The sequence below is a fragment of the Populus nigra genome, chromosome 5, assembly GCF_951802175.1.
Source record: "Populus nigra chromosome 5, ddPopNigr1.1, whole genome shotgun sequence".
Classification (NCBI taxonomy): domain Eukaryota; kingdom Viridiplantae; phylum Streptophyta; class Magnoliopsida; order Malpighiales; family Salicaceae; genus Populus; species Populus nigra.
In genome coordinates this window covers 20,476,757-20,502,880 of record NC_084856.1, presented here as the reverse complement: position 1 = coordinate 20,502,880, position 26,124 = coordinate 20,476,757, and the positions used below count along the sequence as shown (strand labels likewise).

The window sequence follows — 26,124 nt, the reverse complement described above, 5'->3', positions numbered from 1 at the left end:
TTCTATTTTCTTACACATTCTTTTTATTTTAGTAACTGTTACATAATTCGTGACATTAAATATGGTCTAAATTGGCATTTCAATCTCCAACCTTAAAAATAATACGTGAAAGTTAATCAAAATAAGTTTGATTTAAGAAATAAATTAAATAATATTTTTTAAACTATTTAAAAATTTAAAATAATATTATTTTGATTTATCTGAATTGACCACTAATTAACTCGTAATTTAAATATTAGGCCAAGTAATATAACGTGCATGGTTTAATTATTTTGATTCACAAGGCTTCCTGATAGGTGAATAGATTAGATTATCAAGGAATCAATACATATCAATGGCAAGATAAAGAAGAAAAACCCATTACAAGTATAAAACATGTAGGCTATGTTTGTTTATGCCATGACACTGTGCTTTTTTTTAAATTCAATTTCTTTTACTTCAAAATATTTTTTGAATTGTTTTAAAATGTTGATATTAAAAATAAATTTTAAAAAATAAAAAAAATATTATTTTAATGTATTTCCAAATAAAAAATATCTTGAAAAACAACTGCTACTAAAGTATCGAACACTACCATGAAGTAATCCTTTAGTTGTTGCAATGAATATTTCACTAGTAAAATACATGTAGAAATTTGATAAATCTAAATATTTGAATTTTAATCTTTTTAATGCGATGATTCATGTTTCAAAAAGCAAAGACTACTCATCTTTTTTTTATTATTTTATTTTTCAACGATGAAATTATAATGTTTCTAACAGTAAAAGACTTGCATTAGGGTTTTGTTTTATTTTATTTTATTTAAAGAAAAAAAAAGAGAGATTTGGTGGGGAAAGTGGACTACAAACACCCTAAAGAGAGAGTGGATTAAGAGCATTGGAGAAAGGAATCTCAAATTTGAACATGGGCAGCTAATTGTGTTAGTCACATGAACAGCAAAATAGATAAAGCTGTCATGACATTTAGGGGACAAGTTAGGGACAAAGCTGAGCCGCCCGCATTGAATACCGTGTCTCTCAAATGAGCGGTCAGGATGCATGGATGGATTCCGCGGGAAGGAATGAGGAGCATTGGATTGATCAAGAGTGGAGGTTGGGTGCAGCCCATGTGTGTTGGGCCCACATGGGTTGTCGTCGCTGGGCAAGGCATGGTGCGTGTGGGTGAGACCCTAGGGCTCTTTAAATCTGGTCGTTAGATTTGGGGGAATTGAAGCTATTTTGCATATTTACATGTGAAGCCATTGCTTGCATTGAGGAATGCTTCTTCATATTAATGCAAAATTCGAAAACCATATGGGTCGATAATCCACCTCTCAAATTAAAATTTAAAAGAAGCTCTTTCTTCTGAATCTCATTTCAGGTGACCAAAAACGATGGTTAATTATATACTACCGCTCATTATCTAAATTAAAAAATAGTTTAGGTTATCGGGTCAATTTGTAAACCAAAAAATTAATATGGATTGATATTTTTTATCGAATTAATGTCATTTCATTCTTTTTCAGAAAAGAAATCAAGATTGACCCGGTCGAGTTTGGACTGAAAAATCTAATCACGAGTAAACCCTTTTTAATTGGATCGTTGTCTTTCCGGTTCACATTAAAACTTGCTTTAAGTCAAGTGTAGCAAGTCTTTCAAGTCAACTATTTAATTAAGATTTTTTTTTTCATTTCAAATCAGAGCTAAGACCTTGACAAAAAGCAACGTTTCAAACCACTAAAATCAAACTATTCCTTTAAAAATATATTTGTTTTTGTAGTAGTGGTTGAGGTTAAGATTTGATACAATCCAATTGTGTATAAATTCAATGAAAAAAATTGTTTTTTATATTTTTTAATAGATCTCACGCAGAAAACTTAACCTAAACCACAAAAACATTTTTCGAAGAGATGTCATTACAAGGAGCATTGAGTAGTAAATATTTATACTGCTGTAGTTACAGTGTAGAGTGATCAAAACTGTGCATCTGATCATCTTGGCCAGCCCAATTAATACTGCCTGAAACGACATTTGGATTAGTATATGCATGTAGGGTAGCTTGCGGATGTCAATTAGCCAAGCTAATCACAAGTAATTGGGATTTGGATAAGATTTAAGCCTTGCTCCCATGAAACATTCACTATCAATGAAAAGCAACAGAGAGTCTTAGTTGCTTTGCGAAGTCATACTGATAACACCTTCTGGATAAATTAATTAATTGATGTTTATAGATATTTACAAGTTTTTTTTTTTTTTAAAGGGATTGAGTGGATAAGCTTCAAATCAGTCTGGAAAAGACTTCAGTTCTGATACATAATGAGATATGGATAAAAACACAGCCACTATTTTATTTTATTTTATTTTATTTTTTTAATAACTTTTCAAACGAATTTGATCATCAAGATTCCCGTCATATATATATATATATATATATATATATATATATATATATATATATATATATATATATATATATTACGCTAGTGGATACATGACATAGCTGATTTAGTTTTTTGTTCTTATTTATGTTTTGACTCGATAAAATTGATAAGTTTATACATAACCTAGGCAAAATTTAATTAAAAATTAATTTAAAAAATATATAATTTTAATTATTTTTTAATAAAATTTTAATATATATTAATTCATGTTAATTTGTTTAACCCGTGATTTGGATAATAAAAAAGATATGAGTTGGATAGAGTTTAATAACTCCATACAATTTAGTAAACTAACGACCAATGGAGTATTTTTCTTATGATTCATGGCAGTTTATTCTGGGCACGAATAGTTTAAGTTTCGGTTCATACTAGAAAAAAGTTGATCATTTCTATTTACATGGCACCGACACATCAATCCTTTTTTGTTTCTGGATTATTTTAATATACTGTACTGTTATTAAAAATAAATTTTTAAAAAATAAAAAATAATTATTACTATATTCCAAACACGCATTAGTTATGTTTTTTTGTTTTATTGCATCTATTGGTATATTCAAAAGCATTTTTGAAAAAATTTAAAAATTTTATATTTTTATATTTTTTTAAATTATTTTTTTAATGTTTTCAAAATATTTTAATGTATTAATATAAAAATAATTTTTAAAAATATTATTTTAAAATATAAAATAACCGAACAATATTCTCGAAATAAAATGAGTAAAACAGTATGAAAATCACTTTCTTAAACCGCGTTACCAAACACAATTAAGTTAATTTTGGAACACCAGGGAGACACGGAGGGTCCACTGCTCTTGTTGATTGATGACACTGCATTATGAGCATTTTCTCCGGTGTCTGGTTAGGGTCTCTCCTCCAATTATGGCCTGCCAGCCTGGAGCCCCCCTCTGGGCACAGTTCTGGGAACCCTTTTCAATTAGCATCGACCATGTGGGTCCCTTGAGAGCCACCTCCAGCTAATAATGATTCTTCTTTAATTTCCATCCTTTTTTATTCTCCAAAAGCCCTTCGTTTTTCTTATGCTTTAATTTGCTACCCAACATCTTGACAGAATCTCAGTTTTTAATTGATTCTAACGTGTATTTAGGGAATGACCCGTAAATCATGTAAAAATCAACTAAGTCATGTAATTAATTAACTTTTTAATTTTCTCATTTGGGATACCTTTTAAAGTATATTAAAAACCAAGTGATTCGTTGAACCGATCTCTATTTCAGAAAATATAAGAATATAAATTCGACTTCTAGAAAGTACACTTGTTGGAGGAAGGGCTTTCCCTTCATGCTCCTAGCCGGAAAAACAAATTAATCTCCGGCTACACAAGCTTCTTCGAAATGGCTTTGTTTCTTGCTGCTTTGGAAATTGCAGAATAGTTTTTTTTTTTTTCCTGTTATATAGTTGTTTTAGGTTTTTTTTTAATAATGTTTGTATAAACTAAGAAAACTTTAAATTCAAAGGTAAACATTAAGAACTTAATTACCACTCAATGAAATTATGCACTTTAACTAACAATTCAGACTTGTAAACAAACTAAAATTATAACACTTAAATATTAATAATAAAAGATATTTGAAATTCAAGAAGGAAGTTTATCGCAAAAAAAAAAAAAAAAACTTGCAATTATAGAGTTGTTTCTTATCTTAGTATAACCACGCAATGAAAGTTTTTGATAAAAAAAACTTTAAAAAAATTTGGTTATGGAAACTAATTAATGCCTACAAATTAATTACAGATCTTCAACCTAGTGGTTATAACCTACTTGAGAAGCCAGTATTGAAGATCATGTAAATCTACCTAAATTTCTTGTTCTAAGGATCTCGCAATCAAGTATAGCTTGTTCTTCCAAATCCCACAGTACTACTTCATCTATTCCTGGTATATTTATTTTGTGTATAACAGTCAACAGCCTAAACTCTCGGCCGCTGTTTTGAAAGAAACCGGCCATTTCTGCAAATTTATGCATGAATATATAATGACCCACATAAATCTCAGATTTAAATCAAGATTGTCCAATGTGCGCAAGCATAGACTACAGAACAAATCAAGCATAGCTTGCTCTTCCAAATCCCACAGTACTACTTCATCTATTCCTGGTATATTTTGTGTATAACAGTCAACAGCCTAAACTCTTGGCCGCTGTTTTGAAAGAAACCGGCCATTTCTGCAAATTTCTGCATGAATATACAATGACCCACATCATAATTCTCCAATTTAAATAAAGATTGTCCAATGTGCGCAAGCATGGACTACAGAACATGGATTCATCACAATACATACATTAAGATGTTTTGTACGCAATTCAAGGGAAATACACTGAACAGTTTCGTCTCTTGGCGCATAAAATTCATTGTAAAAACCCTATCCATTACGAGTCTAAGATTAAATTCAAGATTCATGCACCTGCTATTGATCAGTGATCATGCGTATCTGTTCTGATATATATATATATATATATATATACACACACACACACCATCACCGCCTGTCAATAAAATCTTGTCAGAGTACGAGGGAGACAGTCCACTCGTGAACTTAACTCGGCCACGTTCAAGATTTAGATGTACGTGTGGGATTTTGATAAGAAATGTTTTGAGAAAGTGATCTGTATCGTATCTCAACGATCATAGTACTTGTCATTATGTTGTTACAGTTGTGTTAATAATAATTGTTTTTTAAATATATTTTGTTTTAAAATATATTAAAATAATATTTATTTTTTATTTTTTAAAAATTATTTTTTGTATAAAAACAATATAAAAATATAAAAATAAGTATTTTAAAAATATTTAAAAAAATAATTTTTTTAAATATTTTTAAAATATAAAAACAAACCGGTATGTATAAAGCTAGCAATTAGCCCGATATAATATATAATTACGATGCTCGTTATGCACAATCCAATAACCTGCACTTAGAGTGACAATTCAACTGTTCTTGATTAAGATTGGCGATGGCGTTTATCTGCAAAGCTTGAAATCGAGATACGTTGCCGTATGGATTTGTCCCATGCAATCCAGAAGAATCAAATTCCGATGCTTCTGTCTGATGGCACCAGATTCACCGTCTGGTACATCTTTTTTTGTAAGGATAAGGGTTTCTGGTTGAATCCGCGTTCGTAAATTGTAATATAACTGCTTGGGCCTTGGGGTTAGATAGAGGAAGGGAAATTAAACTGACCTAATATCGTCCACACGCGCCGTGATGTCTCTCATGGATATGGACAGTGTTTCCTACCTGCGGTGTACCAACCTGTGATAGCTCACACGTGTTCAGGTCCAGTGAAGGTGACAGTGGACTTTGTTTGGTGGTGGTGGCGGGTACGGCGGACCCAGCCCACACGAGGGGACATCTAAGTGTTGGGGCTGGTTGGCATGGGGTTTGATCACTCTTCTCTCTTATTTTATTTGTTTGGACTGTGGAGTAGAGGGCAAGTCCCTTTCTTCCCTAGCTTTCTGTGTTTTGTCAACTTTTGGGGGCAATATAATTCGCATCTATCTGCTTGTGGGCTATGCCATGATTGGCCATCGAGCACCATCACACCAAATTCACAAGCTACTCGATCGGCTTACTTTTCTTTTGCTATAAAACTTTAGATTGGTCGATGGATTTCTGCTAATTAATAATTCAATGGAGCCCTTTAATAATTCTCTTCTGTTCAAGTTGATGATGCTTTGAAAAATAGCTTGAGTCGGTATATTAATCAAAACTCGAGTCCATCGTTGTTGGAGAAGACATAAATCTTGAATTTTCCGGTATATTCTCGGCAATATTATTATTCCACGGTGAATATTCTATAATTGTTCATATATTGCGTTGTTAATCAATGCTCAAAGAACCGCTTACCATGCATCTTGAGCTTTCCGTTCGAGAAATCTTGATATGAGAAAATTAAATTAAATTCAACTAATTAAAGACATAATTAGTTTATTAAATTTATCTCTGAATTTTTATATTTTCAAATTCGCTATCTCTGGAAACATTAATCTCTTATATATATCGAGACTAATTTCATTGCTGAGTTGACAGAATTAATGATTGGCCTCGGAATATCCATGCAAACTAACATGATGAATTATTTTTTAATGGAAATTAAATTAATTTCCCTTTTCTTTTCTCCGTCCAGATATATTGACAAATCTTGCTTGTTTTCTAATGCTCCATGTGCACGATCAATCGACCTGAAGATGGAAGTTGAATTATGAAGAAGCAAACAACGTAAATTAGTCAAAAACAAAACACATGATGCAAATTAAATTGCCAATTGAATATTATCTTAAACACTCAATTGCTTGAATAAATCACCCATGAACCTCCTTCCAAAGCAGAGAATGATCATCTAGCTACTTTGTGGAAAATGGAAAAAATAAAATAAACATTACTATATAGAAGTTGTGAGCAATCAATACATAGTCATGTTAATTGGCAAACACACAACCAACTACCCGAACAAGCACTTAACTTTTATGTTATTAAATCAATCTTTATCAAAATAATGATATTTTGTTGTTTTAAATTTTTAGTTTTGATTTGATCGAGCTTGGTTGGGTCAACTAAGAAATCGTTCGAGAACACGTTGCAAACTGTATTTTCAAAAAAATTAATTTTTTTTTGCTAAAATTTAATATGGTTTGTATGTTTTAGATCGTTTTGATGTGCTGATGTCATAAATAATTTTTAAAAAATAAAAAAAATCATTTGCATGTATTTCGGCACGAAAAATTATTTGAAAAGCAACCGCTACCACACTGTTAAAAAGTTGCTAATCAATTTGGATATGGCTAAATCAATATTAAAATTACTTCAAATTAAAAAATTTCTAGCTTTATATATATATATATATATATATATATATATATATATATATATATATAAAATGAGTTTTGGAAGTTAATTCTTCGAAACAAATATAATATAATAACTATGATTAAGCTATTACAAAGTACGTACAAAGTAGATGAATGCTTTTATGATCAGGAGATCAGATTAAAATTCCAAATGCAAAAGGAAATTAACCAAGTCTTATAAATATTATTCATTCATTCTACAGATAAAATTAACATCTATCCCTTCTCCTAATATATATCTCCTATTAATGATGTGAAGTGGATTTGATTCCAATTTTGTCAAGATCATACACAAATTCATGACAAAAAAAAGTTTCGTAACCCAGTTGAGTTATTCCAAGGCAATTTATTACTTATTATTAAGTGGAAGATCGATCGTAAATAATTTTTGAACCAATACATTATGATGCGTGTAGGAAATGTACACAGATTTATTTATTTTAATTTGAAGCATGCCTTTTCTTCCTCTTTCTCTATCTAAAATCCCCTCTCTCTTGTACTATTTTTGTGATCGTTTAGTGGCACACATCGTTGCCATTATATGTAGGTGCTTTGAATGCTTACCACTGGAAGTGGAGACTGCATAACCTACCTGAAGATTGAAAAGATATTGAAGTAACCTTGGAATGACAGGGATACCTCCTTTTTTTCCAAACTGGAAGTGATCTGATCTCACAAATCGCATGCGCGCGGGCTGCACCTATATTCGGCAAATAGTTTTGAAATTCGGTCTGCTACAGTGAATTGATCTAATACCTAGCTGATATGGGGCAAAACTGAGCCGAGTTTGATAAAAGTAGGGGAAGAAATAAATCAGGTGATTCAGTCAAAAACCTTACTTAACCCGATAAAACATGATAAAAACCATGTTTTTAAAGTGTGTTTGTTTTTAGGTAGGTTTTGCGGCCGTGATTTTAAAAAATAAGTTTTTAAAAAATATGGTTAGCTGTGGTTAGTTGGATTAAGATACGTGTTTGGTAAAAATTATTGTTGAAATTTATGTATAGCAAAAAACATACTAAAATGTTTGGTGGGAGTGTGGTCACGGTTGCTTTTTAAAGTGTTTTTTACTTGAAAATACATCAAAATAATACATATATTTTTTAAATTATTTTTTATATTAGCGCATCAAAATAATCTGAAAACATCTAAAAATATTAATTTGGAGCAAAAAAAATAAAAATTCTCAAATTTTTTCAAAAACGTTTTTGAAACGCAAAAACAAACAGGGTTTTACAAAACTCAGCTAAAAAAATGTAAAAACGGCTTCATAAAAATTACATTTTAAACTCAATTTTGTAGTGGGTCCCACAGTATAAAACACAGTTTTGTTTGTTGCCAAACATTTTACTGTGTTTGTTCCATCGCAAACGCAAAAGCAGGTGTAAAACAAACACAACCTTAAACAAAAACAATATTATTTTATTTTACAAAATAAAAATTAGAGATCAACTTGGGATGACGAGTGACCTGAAATATCAAAACGCATAACCTAAGTCTTACAAACAATTGTTTCACTATTTTTTTTTAAAAAAAATTTATATATTTTTGTATGGTTTTGATGTGATAATATTAATAATAATTTTTAAAATAAAAAATTATTATTTTAAAATATTATTTAATAAAAAAAATTTAAAAGACATCCAATACGAGGCTTACAAACAATACCTAATTAGTATGATTTCGCCTTTTTTATACAAGTTGCAGTAAAATGGTGGAGCCTCAGGAAACAAAGTGAAAAGGCATACCAAAGCCAACATGGCCTGTCCACTCGCATTACAATAATCATTCTATCTTCTATATCATTCATGATTCATGACCTCACTTCCCCGACAAGCCATGGGACTGTCCAGCGAACTTGACCGTACACGTGCCATCATCTGCACCCTCCAAAAAAACCCCATCACAACGTCCCAAAAACCATATATTACTGCTCCCTATTGCTAATTTGGCCCTTCTAGCACTATAAGCTTCTACTATTGCTCCACCTTTATTACATGTGCATGCCATAAACCTCTCTACATCAAGATAATTAGTAGCAAGAAATTAGCATCGTCAACACGAAGAAAAGGGAGAGAGAGAGAGGAGAGAGGAAGAGGGGTTTGGTGCTTATTTTTAAGGACTGGAGGTTTTGTGAAGGATCGATGACCAGCATAATGGGAGCAGAACCAGCTGACACCTACAGCATGATTAATTTTGAAGAGACTGAATTACGCCTAGGGTTACCTGGAGGTGTTAGTAATGGAAATGATGCCGAGGCTGCAAAGGGTAATGGGAAGAGAGGGTTTTCAGAGACGGTTGACTTGAAGCTTAACCTTTCAACTAAAGAAACTGGAAAGGATGGATCAGATCAGGAGAAAGCAGTAATGAAGGAGAAAACTGTTGCTCCTCGCCCTAATGATCCTGCAAAGCCACCGTCCAAGTAAGTTTTCATTATTGTTTCTCAATCTCTCATGTTACTCATGGATATATAGTTAGATAATATTGTGATTTATATTTTGCTAATTAAATATGTTATTTTTCCTTTTTTTGTGTGTTTTTTTTTTTAATTTTTTTGTGAAGAAAAACTAATTTTGTTTTGTATCAAATGCATGCTCCATAAATAAAATAAAAAAAACCCACCCACTTTGTATGTTTAGTGTTTACGTACGTATAATGGCATCTCAGGGAAGCAAGAAGTTGATTTAATTAATTATTTGAACTTAGCTAGTCCTAATATTTAATTCAGATGAGCAAAAAACTTGGATTTAACGAATCATTCAGAGAATATATTGATGAATTAAAGATGTTTTTTTTCACATAAAAATGTCTTCTCTTTCCCTTACCATCATCTTCTTCTTTTTTTCGTGTATTTATTATAAATAATTAATGTAATATTTAATATTATTTTATAGAAGAGTTGTAAGAAGATGTGCTCCATTGTTTCCTCCTCCTTAGCTGGATTTTTCAGGGCTTTGGCTTGTTGTCTGTAACAATGGAAAAGAACAAAACATTTGGAATCTTTACTCTTCTCGACAGCCAAAAAAAACTAAGGATAGAGAAGAGAAAAAAGGATGTTCTGTTGCTAATTAAGCTACCAAACGCTGTCTTGAGAATGAAAATCCTCTGTTGTACGGAAATCCATTGTCTACCATAATTTATATAATTTCCCCCCTTTCATGTCTTAAACGGAACCATAACAAATATTATAAAATTAGTGTGCTGTGTACTTTTCTGTTTGTAAGAATTCCCTTTTTTTTTTAAAAAAAAAAAGTAGCAGCTGCGGCACTTTACATGATCCAAGCTTGGGTTCGAGTTTAAAGGATGGCCGGTACTTTCGGGTCAATCAAAATATTTTTTTAAGTTAAATTATATTGTTTTTTTCTTAAATTAATTTAGATTTTGATTAAATTAATCAATAATATATTATCCTGAGTTCTTAATTTGCCTTGTATCTCTTATGAAATCAAGATTAAATCGGATTTAATAACTCTAGGTACATATACATGTGAAGGGTGCTATTGCTAATATTTTAATTTGGTAAAATTGGAAGAGAGAGAGGATATTAAAAATAAAGACGATATTGATTATTTAATTTCGTGTGAAATTAATTAATAGTTCTAATTAAGAGGGTTGGTTATTAGAATCTTATCTTAAATCTGCATTTCAAATCAATTTTCAGGGCACAAGTTGTGGGTTGGCCACCCATTAGATCATTCCGTAAGAATGTCATGGCCGTCCAGAAGAACGGCAACGATGAGGGTGAAAAGGCCAGTAGCAGTGGCACTACTGGTGCAGCTTTCGTTAAGGTTAGCATGGATGGTGCCCCATACTTACGAAAAGTGGACTTGAAATTATACAAGAGCTACCGAGAACTCTCTGATGCTCTAGGCAAAATGTTCAGCTCCTTCACCATCGGTAATAATTAAGATGTTAAATGTGTATATATATATAATTCCAATTCGATTATCAAGATTTATATAACACATGGATCTCTAAAGAATCATCTTGCACATTAAAGGTAACTGTGGCTCACAAGGAACGAAAGATTTCATGAATGAAAGCAAATTGATAGATCTTTTGAATAGTTCTGAGTATGTGCCAACTTATGAAGACAAGGATGGAGATTGGATGCTTGTAGGAGATGTTCCATGGGGGTAAGTTCTTAATTAATTTCTTTCATATGATCTTTAACCTCTCATTACTGCATCAAGACAACATTATTTGATCACTGAAACTAATTATAAATAACCAATTCTTCACTAACTTTGCAGAATGTTTGTTGATTCATGCAAGCGCTTGAGGATCATGAAAGGGTCTGAGGCCATTGGACTTGGTTAGTACTGACCTGCCAATATTACCATGCATATATGAACTATATATATATATACACACACACACACACACACACCTTGAGAATGGTATATAGTAAGATTAACATGAGCTTTTCTTGATCTTGCTTTAGTTGCAGCCCCAAGAGCTGTGGAGAAGTGCAAGAACAGAAGTTGAAGTGCTTTTTTCCCAAGTTAATATGATGGCCAGCTGATCCCAACTGTCCACAAAGAAAAGGAAGCATGCAGGAGGCTCATTGAGCTTTGAAGTCTGGAAGTCTCTGCACCATGATTTTTCTTTTTACATATATATAGTAGTATGTCCAAGTATAAGAGGAAATATATTTGAAGGGATTTGTTAATTATAGCTAGCTAGGGGCATGAAGTAACAATAGAAGAAGAAGATGTGCTCGTAAAACTTCCTTTTTATTCTGTATGATCATGTGTAATGTTTATTGTCTTGCTTAATAATGACCATAATTATTGTTTCTAGCTGGCTAGGTTGTCGAGAGCGTGTTCTGTCCCTCTCCCTCCATTTCTGTAATGGGGGCATGCATGATGAGATTCTCTGCATGATATATATATAAGAAATCTTTGGATCATCATGAGGAAGAGTTTTTATGTGATTGGCTGAGGAGGAGATGAATAGGATCCATGAACAAAGTGATAAGGATGAGGAGCAAGGGCATGTGCGTGTTGTTGGGGAATTTATGCCATCCTTTATTTTTTGTTGGCATATTGCTCCCACTTTGAACCGCCGAAAGTCGCCCGTTAGACGAAGATGGGAAGAAATAACTTTGTATATTTTGTTACATAATGTTTGTACTGTGAGACAACCTTTTTTTTTAAAAAAGGAACTCCGTTTTTTTAAAAAATTTTTTTGTTAATGCCGAAAGTCGCCCGTTAGACGAAGATGGGACAGATATTTTCCTTTTGGCTTCCATTCCATGTGGATTTAGTATAATTTACAGTGGCATACATCGATCGATAATTCGATAAACAAGATCATTGACATTGCTTTTTTTTTTTTAATATATATATATATATATGTTTTGCCAACGTTTAATGATGCTAATAATTCAACGAGCCACAAAAAAAATGTTAGAAGAAAGAAATTGAAACTTTGCCTTTTCTTAGAACTTGGAGTTGATGAAATTGGTTGGATTCATGTGTGTAAGATTTCCAACAAAGAACTAGGGATTTGTGAACTTGTCTTCTCCTCTTTAAAAATTCTTAAACCCATAATTAACTCCATGAGGGTATCATGTTCTCTTCTACTTATTCCTTTGTTTTTTGTTACAAGAGGGGCAAAAGGTCGTCCCAAGCACCTTTTTATTTTGAGAGCATCGATCATGAATCTCTTCCTTTTGATCTCTCCAACATTAAAGTGGGGATTTGTAGGATTTCTCATCTCCTTTCAAAGATTCTTGTAACCAATAACTTGAGGAATATATATTGAAAAATCTTCCCATCTTTAGTAAGTGTCTATTTGTTTAAGCACAACTTCACTGTCTCGGATCAGACAAAATCACACTAATCCTTCGAAGATGTTTACATTTGCTTTTGTTTTGTGTTTTTAATAGAGAAAATTATCATATAAATACATTCTAGCTGCTACAAGTAGTCAGTTAAGTAAACAACAATGCAACTAGCTACTTGTCCCTTCCAAAAAAAGAAGAAAAAAAGGCAACCACTTGCTAATCTGCATGTTAGTTCATGTGCTTATGTTCTTGTAATCTTGTTAGTAAACTATGTTTAGCTTTGAAACTTATCTACTTCTTCCTTTTTTGCTGAAGGTGATGGCGTCGTTTTACAGATATCTGTTCTTATATCAAACTTAAACTATTATATAATATTTAAATTTATGATTTTTATTATTTTTTATTATAATAAGAAAGACAATCATTACAGGATTTCATTAAAAATTAAAACCCTCCATTTGTTCCTTTTTTTTTTCAATTATAATAGAAAATCCAAACAATACCTTACAACTCGCACGGCACCGTATAAAGGAGTGGTATGCAGAAGTGTGACATTTCAGTGGAAATATTTCTATGGTTAGGATTTAAATTTCGATTAAAAAAAGGTTTCATAATTAACAAGTCCTAAAAATGTTACACAGCTATAGCAGTCCTTCAATTCACTGAAAAAAGTGAAAAAGATCAAAAGTAATAATCAATGCAGGGTTTGATTTGAACTTTAATATTTATCACAAGGACCGAACTGTATTTCCCAAGTAAATACGAGAGCCTAGAGATTCCAACGAAGGACCAATTTGCAAATACAAACAAAACATTGCACTTAAAAGGGTGCTTGGCTGTCTGATCATGATTAGCTACGATCGAGTCAATCCAAATCCATTCGATTGCATTTACCGGGATTAATTCTTGATCATGATGAGCATCTCCACTTTAGCCACAAGAAATTTTCGACCACATGATCATGCGCAAGATAATCCCAAAAGGGTGTCATGATGTGGTTCTTGATTTATTTATATGCCTTAATTATCAAATGAAGAAAAAACAAGAGAAAAGGAGGATAGATATGGAAGAAAGGTCAGGAAGGTGATGATTAATGGGAGATTATCTGAGTTTAGAAGATGATTACAACTTCATTATCATGTTGGGTACATTAAGAGATAATACTTACTCACAGGAGAAATACACATTGAGTGGGTGCTTTGGCTCTCTCTCTATATATATAATCAGTGGAAGATCTTAGAATAACATCTCAGAAGAGGTAGTAGGAACATTATTATGTGTCTATTCAACCTTGTTATAATTAGTGTCTGACATTCCATTTTTAGCCCCGTTTTGTTAATATTCCAGAATAGAAAAGAAAAAAAATAATGGAGATAGAATAGATAATATAGAAAAAGAAAAGATAAAATTATGTTGGTTAGTAATATACAAAAACAAAATGATTGTTTCTGTATTGTGTTTAGTTCCGGTGGTCAAAACAAAATAAAATATAAAGATTTTTGTTTTACCTTTAATATATATATATATATATATATATATATATATATATTGTAGTTAAATTATATATTTTAAAAAATAATTAGATATTATTATTTTTACTTTAGTTTATATTGGGTGTTAGAATTAATAATATTATAATAACTTTAGTTATAAAACTAAGACTGATTTGACGGGTTGATCTGAGACCTGAATTAGTCCGAGTTTAAAAACAAATAGAGGAGTGATTGACATAACTTGACCCAGTCAAAAACTCAAGTCAACCCAAGATAAAACACTGGATCAAAAATTCATTGCCTTTAAAAAAAAATAGGTTTGCCCAGTTGACACTCTCGACCCGTGACCTGGTACTTGCTCTAGTCGACCTCCAAGTTGAGTTTTAAAACTATGATAATGACAATTTTTATTTTATATTGACCCCTCCAACACATGACTAGGGTCTTACTTCAGGTCAACCTTCAAGTCAGATTTTAAAACTATATATGATAATAATTATTTTTGTCCTTATATTGATCCGAGTTAACGATCAACCCCACTTGTGACTCGAGTCTTGCCCAATATTGACAATCGCATCGAGTTTAAAAATTATGATAATAGTTATTTTTATTTTTATGCTGTCTCATGTCAAACCAACTCGTGACCCGGGTCTCGACTAGTAACTCGAGCTTTGCCCCTTATCAACCCTTGAGTTGGGTTTTAAAACTATTATAATAATTATTTGTATCCTTACATGTTTTAGTTGAACAATTTTAGAATTGAAAGTTTTTACAAGAATATTTTAGAAATAAAAAATAATAAATATTGTCTCTCAAAACATGTTTTATATGCTTCATATTTTAAAAATACATAAATTTACTCTAAAATTATTTAAAAAAACAAATTTATTTTTTTATTTTTATTTTTTAACCAAACATCTATTTTATTGCTTTATCTTTTTTTTTTTTTTTTGTACGAGGACAAACCGAATGCTATAAACTAAATCTACTATTACATTATGTTTGAGAGTGTGATTGCGGTTGCTTTTCAAAGTGTTTTTCATGCTGAAATGCATCAAAATAATATTTTTTTTTATTTTTTAAAAATTATTTTTGAGATTAGCATAGTAAACAATTCAAAAAACATAAAAAAAAATTTAATTTTTATAAAAAAGAATTTAAAATTTTTTGAAAACACAAGTTTTCCTGCGTTTCCAAACGCTCGATAAGTCTGGCTCATAAATACGGATACCCGGGAGCCTATTAGAACGCGGGCCACACTACAGCCCATATGGGCTAACATAGACAAACGGTGACAAAGCACGTAAGCATTCCGGTCTAGCAATCCGCTTTTTATTTCGGCAGAGATGGTTCGGACCAGGCAATTTGCATTTTGTTGTTGTTCACCATAAATAGTAAGAGCAATAATACTTCCAGCTAAGTAGATCAGTTTAACATCACATCCTCATTTTCTTCACGATGCTTCCAAATTCAATCAAGCATTAAAGGATATATATATATATAGTATAAGTATTTTGTATTTTTATTTTATTTTATTTTTATAAAATACAACGTTTGAAAAAAAATTTCGTCCATGGTATCTTGTTTGTATTAGATTCCTTTATAAGCCTTGCTTAGTAATATAGTTATTAAACTTTATTAAGTTTCTCGCTTTCATCCGAAAATTTTATTACTCGAAATACAATTTAAATCAAAAAAGATATTAATCTAGCAAGTTACTAAAAAAAAATATTATATTGCATTTTACTGATAAAAACTACAATGATAAATTTTTGTTATTAATTTTAAGAGGAAACAGTGATGGAATAATTTTTTTTTATTAACATTGTTAACGTGTCAAATTATTAAAGAAAATTCCATCATTAATTTAAAAAAAAATTAAAACCCGATAGTGCTATCATCTTTCCATTTCATCCTTTTTCTTTTAATTCATTATAACAAAGGTTAGACTATGATTTAAGAAAAACTAGGTGGGTTTTAATAAATGGGAAGAATTAGTAATACATTTTTTATTGTTTTGTTGTGTCTAATGGGAGATGCATTTGGTGAACAACATGGCAGGCAAGCCGGTGGTAAGACTTGCCCTAGCAACCTATTTTGTGGCTAATATGGGCGGTGTGGAGACACTGAAATACTGTTCACCATCCATGAATTGCCAAATCAATTACAAAGGCGGCGGCGGCGGCGGGGGGAGGTGGTGGTGAGATTGCTTCAACTGTGCGTGCCGCATACCACATGTACAATCCGCAACAACATGGATGGGATTTGAATGCAGTTAGTGCTAATTGTTCTCCATGGGATGCTATGAAGCCTTGCCCGTGGCGGAGCAAACATTGTTGGACTGCTTCTTGTGGCCCGGTTGGACCTCGTGGACAGGCTTCTTGTGGCAAGTGCTCGAGGGTAAGATATATATGAACATGCTTTTCTTTTTTTTTTTTCTTTTTTTTTTAAATTTGACAGTTAGCTGCTACTGTTTATTGCATAATAAAGGAAGAAGTAAATAATGAAGTAAAATTGTCCTAATTAATTTGATTTATGGATCAATGTAGCAATAACGAAGGAGGGTTTTAATATTGTTTTTATTGTAGCCACGCAAACATTTCATTGTTAATTATAACAGTGAAATTATTAATTTGTTTCTTGTTCAAATAATAAATGGCCTAGAAGGATACTAGGGTCTTTTTGTTTTATATAAATAATGAAAATACTAAACTACCTTTCGAGACTAAAAAAATTATGTCTTTGATCCAGAGTATTATCGGTTTTTTATATTTCACATTACAGTTAAATTATTAAAATGTCTTTTAAATCAAAACAATCTAAATTTTTAGTCAAGAGATATTTACATCTTTTCGAGTTGGTTATTATTTTTTTTTATTAAAAACATTATTTTATTTTACCATAATAAAATAATATTTGATATTGAAAAGCTACTGGATCGTAGGAGGTATCCGTGCACTTTAGACAACACGTGCTTCTTTCTATGGTCAAACTTAATTATCCGTCGTGTAGTTAAATGCGTTGCCGTGTTCTCTTTTAGTTAGTGCAGCTCGTGTCAACAATAGACGTGTGGTTTGTAGCCAACGATTTTTTTTTAATAATTTCTCTTTCCCCCATAAAAAAATTTTATTGATTGGTCTTCTTTGTTTTCTTTTGTATTTGTGATTTAGTCATTTTTTTTATTTTTTTTATTTTTGTCATCTACTCTTTAATAGGAGTTTTGTTTCCCTTTAATTTAATCATTCAATTTCAATTGTAATATATTATAATTTTTAATTTGGTTCTTATTCTTTTTATTTCTTATTTTTTTTACTTGACCCTTTTATATATATATATATATATATATATATATATATATATATATATATATATATATATATAATTTCACCCTTCAATTCAAGGTTTTTTTGTGTTATTGTTTTCAGATTGGTCCTTATATTTTTTCTTTTTCGTTGTAGTTATTTTCCTCTTCAATTTAACCTCAAAACAAATTTTCATATATATTTTTTCTTTTCGTGTCCTTTTTTATTTAAATTTCTTTTTCTCATCCTTTACACTTTTATGTAGGTGTTATTTCCTTTTGATTTAGTACTTTAAATTTTCACATATTTTTTTTTTATTTGATCCTTATTTTTTTAATTTTTTTCTTTAACTTTTTTATAAAACTTTTATTAGTTTTTAATCTCACTTTTCAAACTAAGTTTATATTGTGTTATTTTTTTCTCATTTTTTAATTTTTTTAAAATTTAATCCTCCAATCAAAATCTTTTTAATTACCCTCTAATTTATTTTTTATTTTAATTTTCACCCTAATTATTTTATTTATCATTTTATTTATTTTATATTCTCCATCGTGATCCTTTTGGACACTGATGGAGATGGATACGCCAGAGGTCACCTCATAGTGAACTTAATCGTGGTGGTTCCATCAACAGGGCTAAACCTCTGCTCTCTACCGTCGATGATCAATGCATTATATGTCTCTGTATGATGAAGATCCTGTGGCTATCTATATATGTGACCACTGAAATTTGAGAAGCCTCGAGTGATCGAATCAAGGTCAGAGTTTCATTTGGCCAAAGTTGTGATGAATTATTTCTCTCTTTTCTTGTGAATCGGTAGTTCGGAGGTGTTTATATTTTGATTCTAGGATGGCATGCATACGGCGGAAGGATAATTTCAGCCACCGGATTGTAAAGATTATGCTCCTAAGAAACCCCATATGAGTCAACTAAATTAAATGCCTTGTATCACCTTGAATCACAAGTTGGATTCCTCTCTTTTTATATATATTTAAAAAAAATTCAAAAAGTGAAAACAATCAATTTAAATTTATCATGGATGTGGTTTGAGTAGATCAACGATCCGAATGATTGAATTATAAATCCAGCATAATCTAGATTTTTTAGTTAACAAATTTGATAATTATAATTAAATAAATACTTTTCTTATTATTATTTTTAAAAATATTGAAATTTCCTTATAATTTTACATGCTAAAATGATGTTTTTTGATTGGATGCTTCATAAATCGTCCATATTTAATTTAGAGTATATGTATTTATGAACTGACTTGAGTTTTATTTTATTAATTAAACTCACTAATTGCTCAGAGACAAGTCACACCCTATGACGAGTTCTAGATGGCTTGAATCTCCGATAAATTTCTCTGGTCTAGGGTGCCTGCTGCATGGGCTTCTAGCAACATTAATTATCGTCGTCATTCTCCAATGTCAAAGATATGGGATGGAGAGTCAAATGTATATGCTACGTACAATGCCATGCCAAGCTGTTCGGAACACACAAGGGATAGTTGAGCTTGCACGGCATTGACATGACATCCTCCTTAGTCTCTATAAATCCAGCACCTTGTTATACTTACTTCATGCAACCAACAGGAATGGAGAGGTTAAGCTTGTTGATCGTATTCCTTTTGTGCCTAGCAGCTATTGCCATTGCCCAGAATTGTGGCCGGCAAGCATGGAGGCCGGACTTGTGCTAACAATCTTTGCTGTAGCGAGTGGGGCTTTTGTGGAACAAGTGATGATCATTGTTCACCTTCCAAGAATTGTCAAAGCAACTGTAGACCCAGTGGCGGCGGCGGAGGCGGTAGCAGTGGAGGTGGCGAGAGTGCTTCCAATGTTAGAGCTAAATACCATTTCTACAACCCTGAGCAAAATGGATGGGATTTGAACGCTGTACGTGCTTATTGTTCTACATGGGATGCCAATAAGCCATTGGCTTGGCGTAGACAATATGGTTGGACTGCCTTTTGTGGACCTGTTGGACCCCGTGGCCAGGCTTCTTGTGGCAGGTGCTTGAGGGTACGTAAGATAAGTTAATTAGATGATAATGCAGAACAATTTCTTTTTTAATTATTAGAATTCGCTGAGAATCAAGATCAAATTCAAATAACTAAATATAGTTTCCCACATAAATGTATTGCAGGTGACAAACACTGGGACTAGAGCACAAGCAACAGTGAGGATTGTTGACCAGTGCAGCAATGGAGGTCTCGACTTGGATGCAGGAGTATTCCGGCAACTAGATACTGATGGAAGAGGCAATGCTCAAGGCCACCTAATTGTAAACTACCAGTTCGTGAATTGCTGATGATCAAAAGGCACCATCCTCTTCCAGTATTATGATGAAAACTCAATAAGCTTGTTGATTTCCATGTACTAATAATTAGTTTTTAATCTTTTCTTGAATAAGAAGCAGGTGATATTGTAAACCCAATTTTTACAATAAAATCTAAAAAATATGGCAGCGAATTTTTGCTTACTATGAACCTCCTTTGCAGCTGTTTGATGACACGACAATACTAATAACCTGCGTTCACCGTTCAACCTGTTTTTGTTTTTGTTTTTTTTTAAATGAGGAAGATTGTGTGATGCTGGTTCACAGTGAGCAGATGAAACAAAAGAGATGAGATTTTGACAGTGATGAAAATGTGTGGGGTTTATATGCTTCTGGTTTTATGTCCTGTGGAGAACCAGAAAAAACAAAGGAGACTAGTTTTGGTATTTCTTTCATGATCAAACCCTAATATATATATATATATTAACGACTTTGATTTTCCTTTGGAAAAACTCAAGACACTTTAGAAGCTCAGATGACAGCTTCTTGCCATTTTCTGGTTTATAAATTGTAAATATTTTTTAAAAAAATAAAAGAAAAAAAGCAATGTGGCCAACCCAAGAGCCATGACCATGACCGACTCAATGGACTCCACCCAAACTCATTTATTAACAAAACTAAAAAAAGCCTTGGGACTTTTATTGTTTCATCAACTGCAATTCCACACACACACAATCGCACTGTTCACAGTGTAATTTTTTTTCATGTATTTTTTTTTAATTTTATTATTTGGCATTAATTTTATTTGAGATTGAAATTAATAGTTTATTTCGATGATCTTATTATGATTTCTCACATAGTAAAAAAAAATCTTATTTAATTTTACAAAAAACTGTTCATTTTTTTTCATTTTCCAAACTATTAAAATTAAGGGGACTATAATTAAAAATTGGCAAAAAAATCTAGCTCCTTTCATCTATGGTGGGAAGGAAGAAAAAATTGCAGGTGTAAAAATTGATGAGAGAAAAAAAATAAAAAAAAAGAGAAGAAAAATTAGTCCTCATGAAACATATCGAAACTCTATTTACATCACGCGTTATCTTAGAAAGTGTGATCACCGAGATGATTTTAATGATACCAAGGTTACCATCAAAGCTCAAAGAAAACTAAACACGTCTTTTTAATGTGGTGTCCTTCCACACTTGTTAGCGCATGAATTATACATGCCAAATAAATTTTAATTTTTAATTAGTATATGATTCTCTGATAAATCTTTAATTTAGTCCTGAATTTATCTCATTTAAACCAATAAAAACCCAACTAGAGAAATAAAAAAAACAAATATCCCAAGTAAATTAACTTAGTGTAGTTGTATCCTTTACTCATATAGTAAATTTGAAGTATTAACTCGGGTTAATTAAGGTCGATCAAATTTATTACTATTTTAATATTAAAAAAATATTATCTTAATTTTTTTTAAAATCAAATTTTTTTTATTAATTATACAATTTTTTTTTAAATTTATCAAATTAATTTTATTATATCATAATAACTAACACGATTTAATTATAAAATTAGATAGATTAAAAGTTCAGGACTTATTTAATAATACGATTGAGTTATTTACTGTAAGAATTTTTTTAACAACTTTTTTAACGTTAAAAAAACATAGTTTAAGAATTATTATTATTTTTTTTTTAAAAAACAAAGTTGAAACATTATCGTCTTATATATTTTTTTTAATCATATTGATTTCGAACTGGTCGTACATTACAAGTTTACAACCTGTTGTTTTTTTAAAATATACTCACAAGATCGTTGCTGACACCTCGAGTACATGCCCACAGACGAGCGCGGGCAACGGAGCCAGTACTCTCTGTATTCCAACATCCCAAATCAGTACACTCCTCTCCCCCTCACTTTCCCTCCGAGCAGAGAAATTGAAACTGGCACTCTTGGCACAAGTTTGAAGATTGAATTACCGGAATCCTATTGTTTTTTATTTCACATTGTGCTGTTTGAAGACATGGATGAGAGAAGGTTTGTTTCTTTTTGTTTGGTTCCTGAGAAAATATGGGAAAAAGGAGAAGTTTTCAACTTTTTTACCCCTTAAAACTCTATTCAGTTTCACAGAAATACCCGCTTGTGTTTTGCTTTTCCACTCCTTCCCTTCTTTAAAGGGTCTTGAATTTTTCCTGTTTTTGGACCAGTTTTGTTGCTTAGCTATGATGGTTTGTCTTTTTTAGTAGTTCAAAAGTTTGTTTCTTTGGAAATATGGAGCTGTTAAAGCTTTAAGCTTTAATGGGTACAATGTGATCCCTGTATTCTCCTCTTTTCTGTCATCACTGCAATTTGTTTTGATTGTTTCGTATTGGCAGTCAAATATGACTTGGTATTATGATTTTTGTTTCTTTGACTGTTGTTAATAGTAGTTTTCAGTTGAAGAAAAATGTTAGTTTCCTTTTCTCTTTAAACGTTAGGTGATTGTCAGCATTATTTTAGCATGAAAATAATGCTGTGCACTTGTGTCTCTATAGTCAAGAGAAAGAGATGGTGGAACAAGTAGTGAGAGTGAAGAGGAAGAAACTAGAGGCATGCATGACATGCCCTCTTTGTAATCACCTGTTAAATGAAGCTACCACAATCTCTCTGTGTCTTCATACCTGTAAGGTTTACTCTTTTGCTCTATATTTTGTTCTTGTGTCATTGATTTTTTTTCTCAATCTGAAGCTGTCAAGGTTGCAGTGGAAATAAATATAATAATCTGGGTTATTTCTTTAGTTGCTTTGCAGATTATTGATCTGGTTTTCCTTGCTTTGCGTTTTCTTGATTTGTTTGTTTATGCACACATGAATCTGTTATAAAAACATCAAGGAAGAATTTCCAAATACTCTGTTAGTCCTTTCCTTTAGGCTTGTGGTGGCACAATTGGTGCAATGCATTCTCTATACCAAATAGAAAACTTTGTTTGTTAGGTCATATGCTATATTAGTAACAAGCACTGCAGAGATACTTAATCATACTTACTAATCTTTATAATTGTGGGCGGCTTGGGTCACTGTTTAAGAATAACTTCCTACTCGCACACATTACACCATGACATAACCATCAATTCCAAAGCTTCATGACTATGCCAATAATTTTATTTACCTTTTATGTTCTATTTGAGCATATTAAGGCTATGTGTGCCATTTATAAGAGCAGTGGAGACAATTTCTATGGAGTTAAGCACTTTACGCACCTCACATGGAAATTTTGTCGCTTCATTCGGTTTGAATTCATTCTATATTCAATTACAATTGATATAATCCTTTTGATCATCTTTTCTTGATTATTTGGGTCTATGGTGTTATATCCAATCTTCTAATCTTGAATCTTCCTATTCTATCGAGTGATCTTTTCTCTTCCAGTGATCTGTTTCTGATGAGTTTATGAAATGCATACCAGTCTGCAGGAAATGCATTTACAAAAAGCTCACTCACGAAAAGGTAGATTGCTGTCCCATATGCAATATGCATCTAGGTCGTCTACCGACTGAGAAACTCAGGTTAGCTTTTGCTATATACACTTGTGTGTGTAGGGGCACTACTTTTATCTTTTAGGTTCCAAAATGGCATAAAAGTAACTTCTTCTAAAGCACAATTGAAAAGGTTATATGATCTCTAAGTATCTATCAGTATTGGCTCCCTGAACTTTAAGATTGTGATTGAGGTTGGTTATTGATTAGTAATATATAGTAACTGTTATTTGTTAAATCTAGATACTCTGATCTGATGGTTGGCTCATTTGAAATTGATTTGGTTTGTGGATATTTGCTTTTGGCAACATAGACTCGCGGCCTTATTGACATGATTTTGTTTTCACTGATTATATTGCTTGATGCCCCAAATAATAGTAGATAGATTTATTTGGTTGCTGTAGACAAGAGCTGAACTTCTTATTCAAGGAGTCCTGCTTGGAATTTTCTTCCACTTCCCGGAAAACATTTAGATCAGGACAATAATGAGATTTTATTGTCTATTTAAAAAAGACAAAAAATAAAATGTTTGTTTTGGGATGTGCATGTTTGCATGCAGACCAGACAATTATCTGCAAGATATGAGGGCCAAAATATTTCCTTTTAAAAGAAGAGAAGTTAAGGCTTTTGAAGTTATGCCTTCAGTTGCGTTGCCCAAAAAAAAGAAAGGAGAGCAGAGAGAGTGGGCACGGCACCTCCAAACTTCTAGGGCGGATGACCTAGTTCCCCAAGGATGTGGACAAGATGATGGAGAGTCCTTGGGGTCCCAGATGTTTACTGCTTATTCCATCTCTTTGGAGGCAAGTCTTGATCCATCCTTTCCTGTATACGTTAATTTTCTTCATCTAACTGTCAGGTTTTTTTTTGTCTGCCTCAATCAAGAGGACTTTTAATGAATTTTACTTAAAACTTGGATCTGGAAAATGTTTCTAATTTTCATTTTCAGGAAGAATTACAAGATTCCAAAGTGATTCCTGAATCAGAAGAATCTATTCGAGACCTTGGACTAGTGCCGCAAGTAGTTTCTCAATCTGGAAAAGGCTCTCTTGCACTCCCTGATGAAGTTTCAGATATCCCCACCACCACAGAACCACACAAGAATGAATCTTCTTCCAACTCCGAAGCATTCAATACAATGGCCATTACTCCTCTTGCTTCTAATTCTCCAATTGCAGGTTCAAATGCATTAATAAATACATATTTCTCTCATTCTCCATTTTGCATTATTTAACTAATTCAATTGCCTTTGATCAAGGGGTCCTGCTGAAGTTGAGTTTGAATCTTTAGCTAACATGTTACCTTCTTCTCAACTCAACCTCCACAATCAATTCCATATCTCACGACTTTTGAGATTCATCACTGAGGAATTGGCAAAACACTCCAGAGACAATCTCACTTCCATTTTGGAGTTTGCCGTGCTTAATCTCTCGTATCTGCATTGATCTACTCGTGATTCCAAGCCTACAGATTTTCCAAGTCATTCAGAAATATTTTCAGCTATAACTAATTCCTGTCTGGAGAAAGCAAATGTTCAATCCAGATCAATTAGAAGCTGCATCAGCCTCTGCATGGAAGAAGCTTCAAGATTCTCTACATCAACTTGAAGCCAAATCAACAGATTCTCTGCAGGACATATTGACTCCAGCCTTCTATTATCAAATGAATGAATTATATGTGTCTACAATAAAACCTTCACTTGATATGCTTAAAACCCTTTTATTAGCAGACACTTCATCGATACTCTATCTGTCATCCTTACAACCTATGTTCGATACCATTTTCCTAATTGTCTGTCTCAGTATTTGTCATCGTTCGGATAGTATATCAATGGAAAACGAAAAGGTTGCATTGGAACAATTATTTATTCCAGGGCATCTCAAACCTTTCTAAGCTACCTATTCTAGAGAAATCTCCTTTGTTTTTGTTTTTTTTACTCAAAATCTTTTATTGGGATAATTACATTATTAGTACACTAATTTTACACCTTTTTATGATATGAGTTTTAATTCTTATCGTTTAAGTGAGCCGACTTTTTTAAAACTTTAAATCAAGCACTTTAGTCCAAAATTCGTAATTTGCTCTGGTTTTACTAACATGTACTTCGACATTTTGCAATGTTGATGCACCAACTTTCAGCTTTCTGAAAAATTACATTAATTTGAAAACGGATTAAACATTCAAAACACTGTTTCAGAGTTGTTTATTTTTGCATTTTAAAATTATTTTTGAAAAAATATTTTATTATTTTTTAAAATTATTTTTTTTTATGTTTTTAAATTGTTTTGATATGTTTATATCAAAAATAAATTTTAAAAAATAAAAAAAATATTATTTCAATATATTTTTAAATAAAAAATATTTTAAATAGTAATTACTACTATAATATTTTCAACAAGAAGTTAGTTAAGGCCATAAAGGTACTCAATTATATATATATATATATATATATATATATATATATAT

At 31.8% G+C, this 26,124-nt stretch overlaps 2 protein-coding genes and 1 pseudogene across 4 annotated transcripts; all 3 read left to right on the top strand.

Annotated features, from left to right (window-relative positions):
* The first annotated feature begins 9,213 nt into the window (after nucleotides 1-9,213).
* LOC133695136 (auxin-responsive protein IAA16-like) lies at nucleotides 9,214-12,196 on the top strand. 2 transcript variants are annotated; one of them, XM_062116976.1, is made up of 5 exons: nucleotides 9,214-9,703; nucleotides 10,943-11,178; nucleotides 11,282-11,417; nucleotides 11,535-11,596; nucleotides 11,732-12,196. In XM_062116976.1, exons 1-5 carry the CDS (start codon nucleotides 9,426-9,428, stop codon nucleotides 11,767-11,769), a joined length of 750 nt encoding a protein of 249 aa, XP_061972960.1. In that variant the 5' UTR covers nucleotides 9,214-9,425; the 3' UTR covers nucleotides 11,770-12,196. The 2 variants fall into 2 exon arrangements, with proteins under 2 accessions (XP_061972960.1, XP_061972958.1); XM_062116974.1 differs by having other exon boundaries at nucleotides 9,217-9,703; nucleotides 11,726-12,196.
* Nucleotides 12,197-19,304: 7,108 nt separating this feature from the next.
* LOC133693463 (wound-induced protein WIN1-like) lies at nucleotides 19,305-20,351 on the top strand (annotated as a pseudogene).
* Nucleotides 20,352-21,944: 1,593 nt separating this feature from the next.
* LOC133695283 (E3 ubiquitin protein ligase DRIP2-like) lies at nucleotides 21,945-25,518 on the top strand. Of its 2 annotated transcripts, XM_062117199.1 has the most exons (6): nucleotides 21,946-22,184; nucleotides 22,682-22,809; nucleotides 23,592-23,691; nucleotides 24,221-24,461; nucleotides 24,608-24,836; nucleotides 24,917-25,518. In XM_062117199.1, the coding sequence occupies exons 1-6, from the start codon at nucleotides 21,982-21,984 to the stop codon at nucleotides 24,946-24,948; spliced, it is 933 nt and encodes a 310-aa protein (XP_061973183.1). In that variant the 5' UTR covers nucleotides 21,946-21,981; the 3' UTR covers nucleotides 24,949-25,518. The 2 variants fall into 2 exon arrangements, with proteins under 2 accessions (XP_061973182.1, XP_061973183.1); XM_062117198.1 differs by having other exon boundaries at nucleotides 21,945-22,184; nucleotides 24,608-25,518.
* Nucleotides 25,519-26,124: the final 606 nt, after the last annotated feature.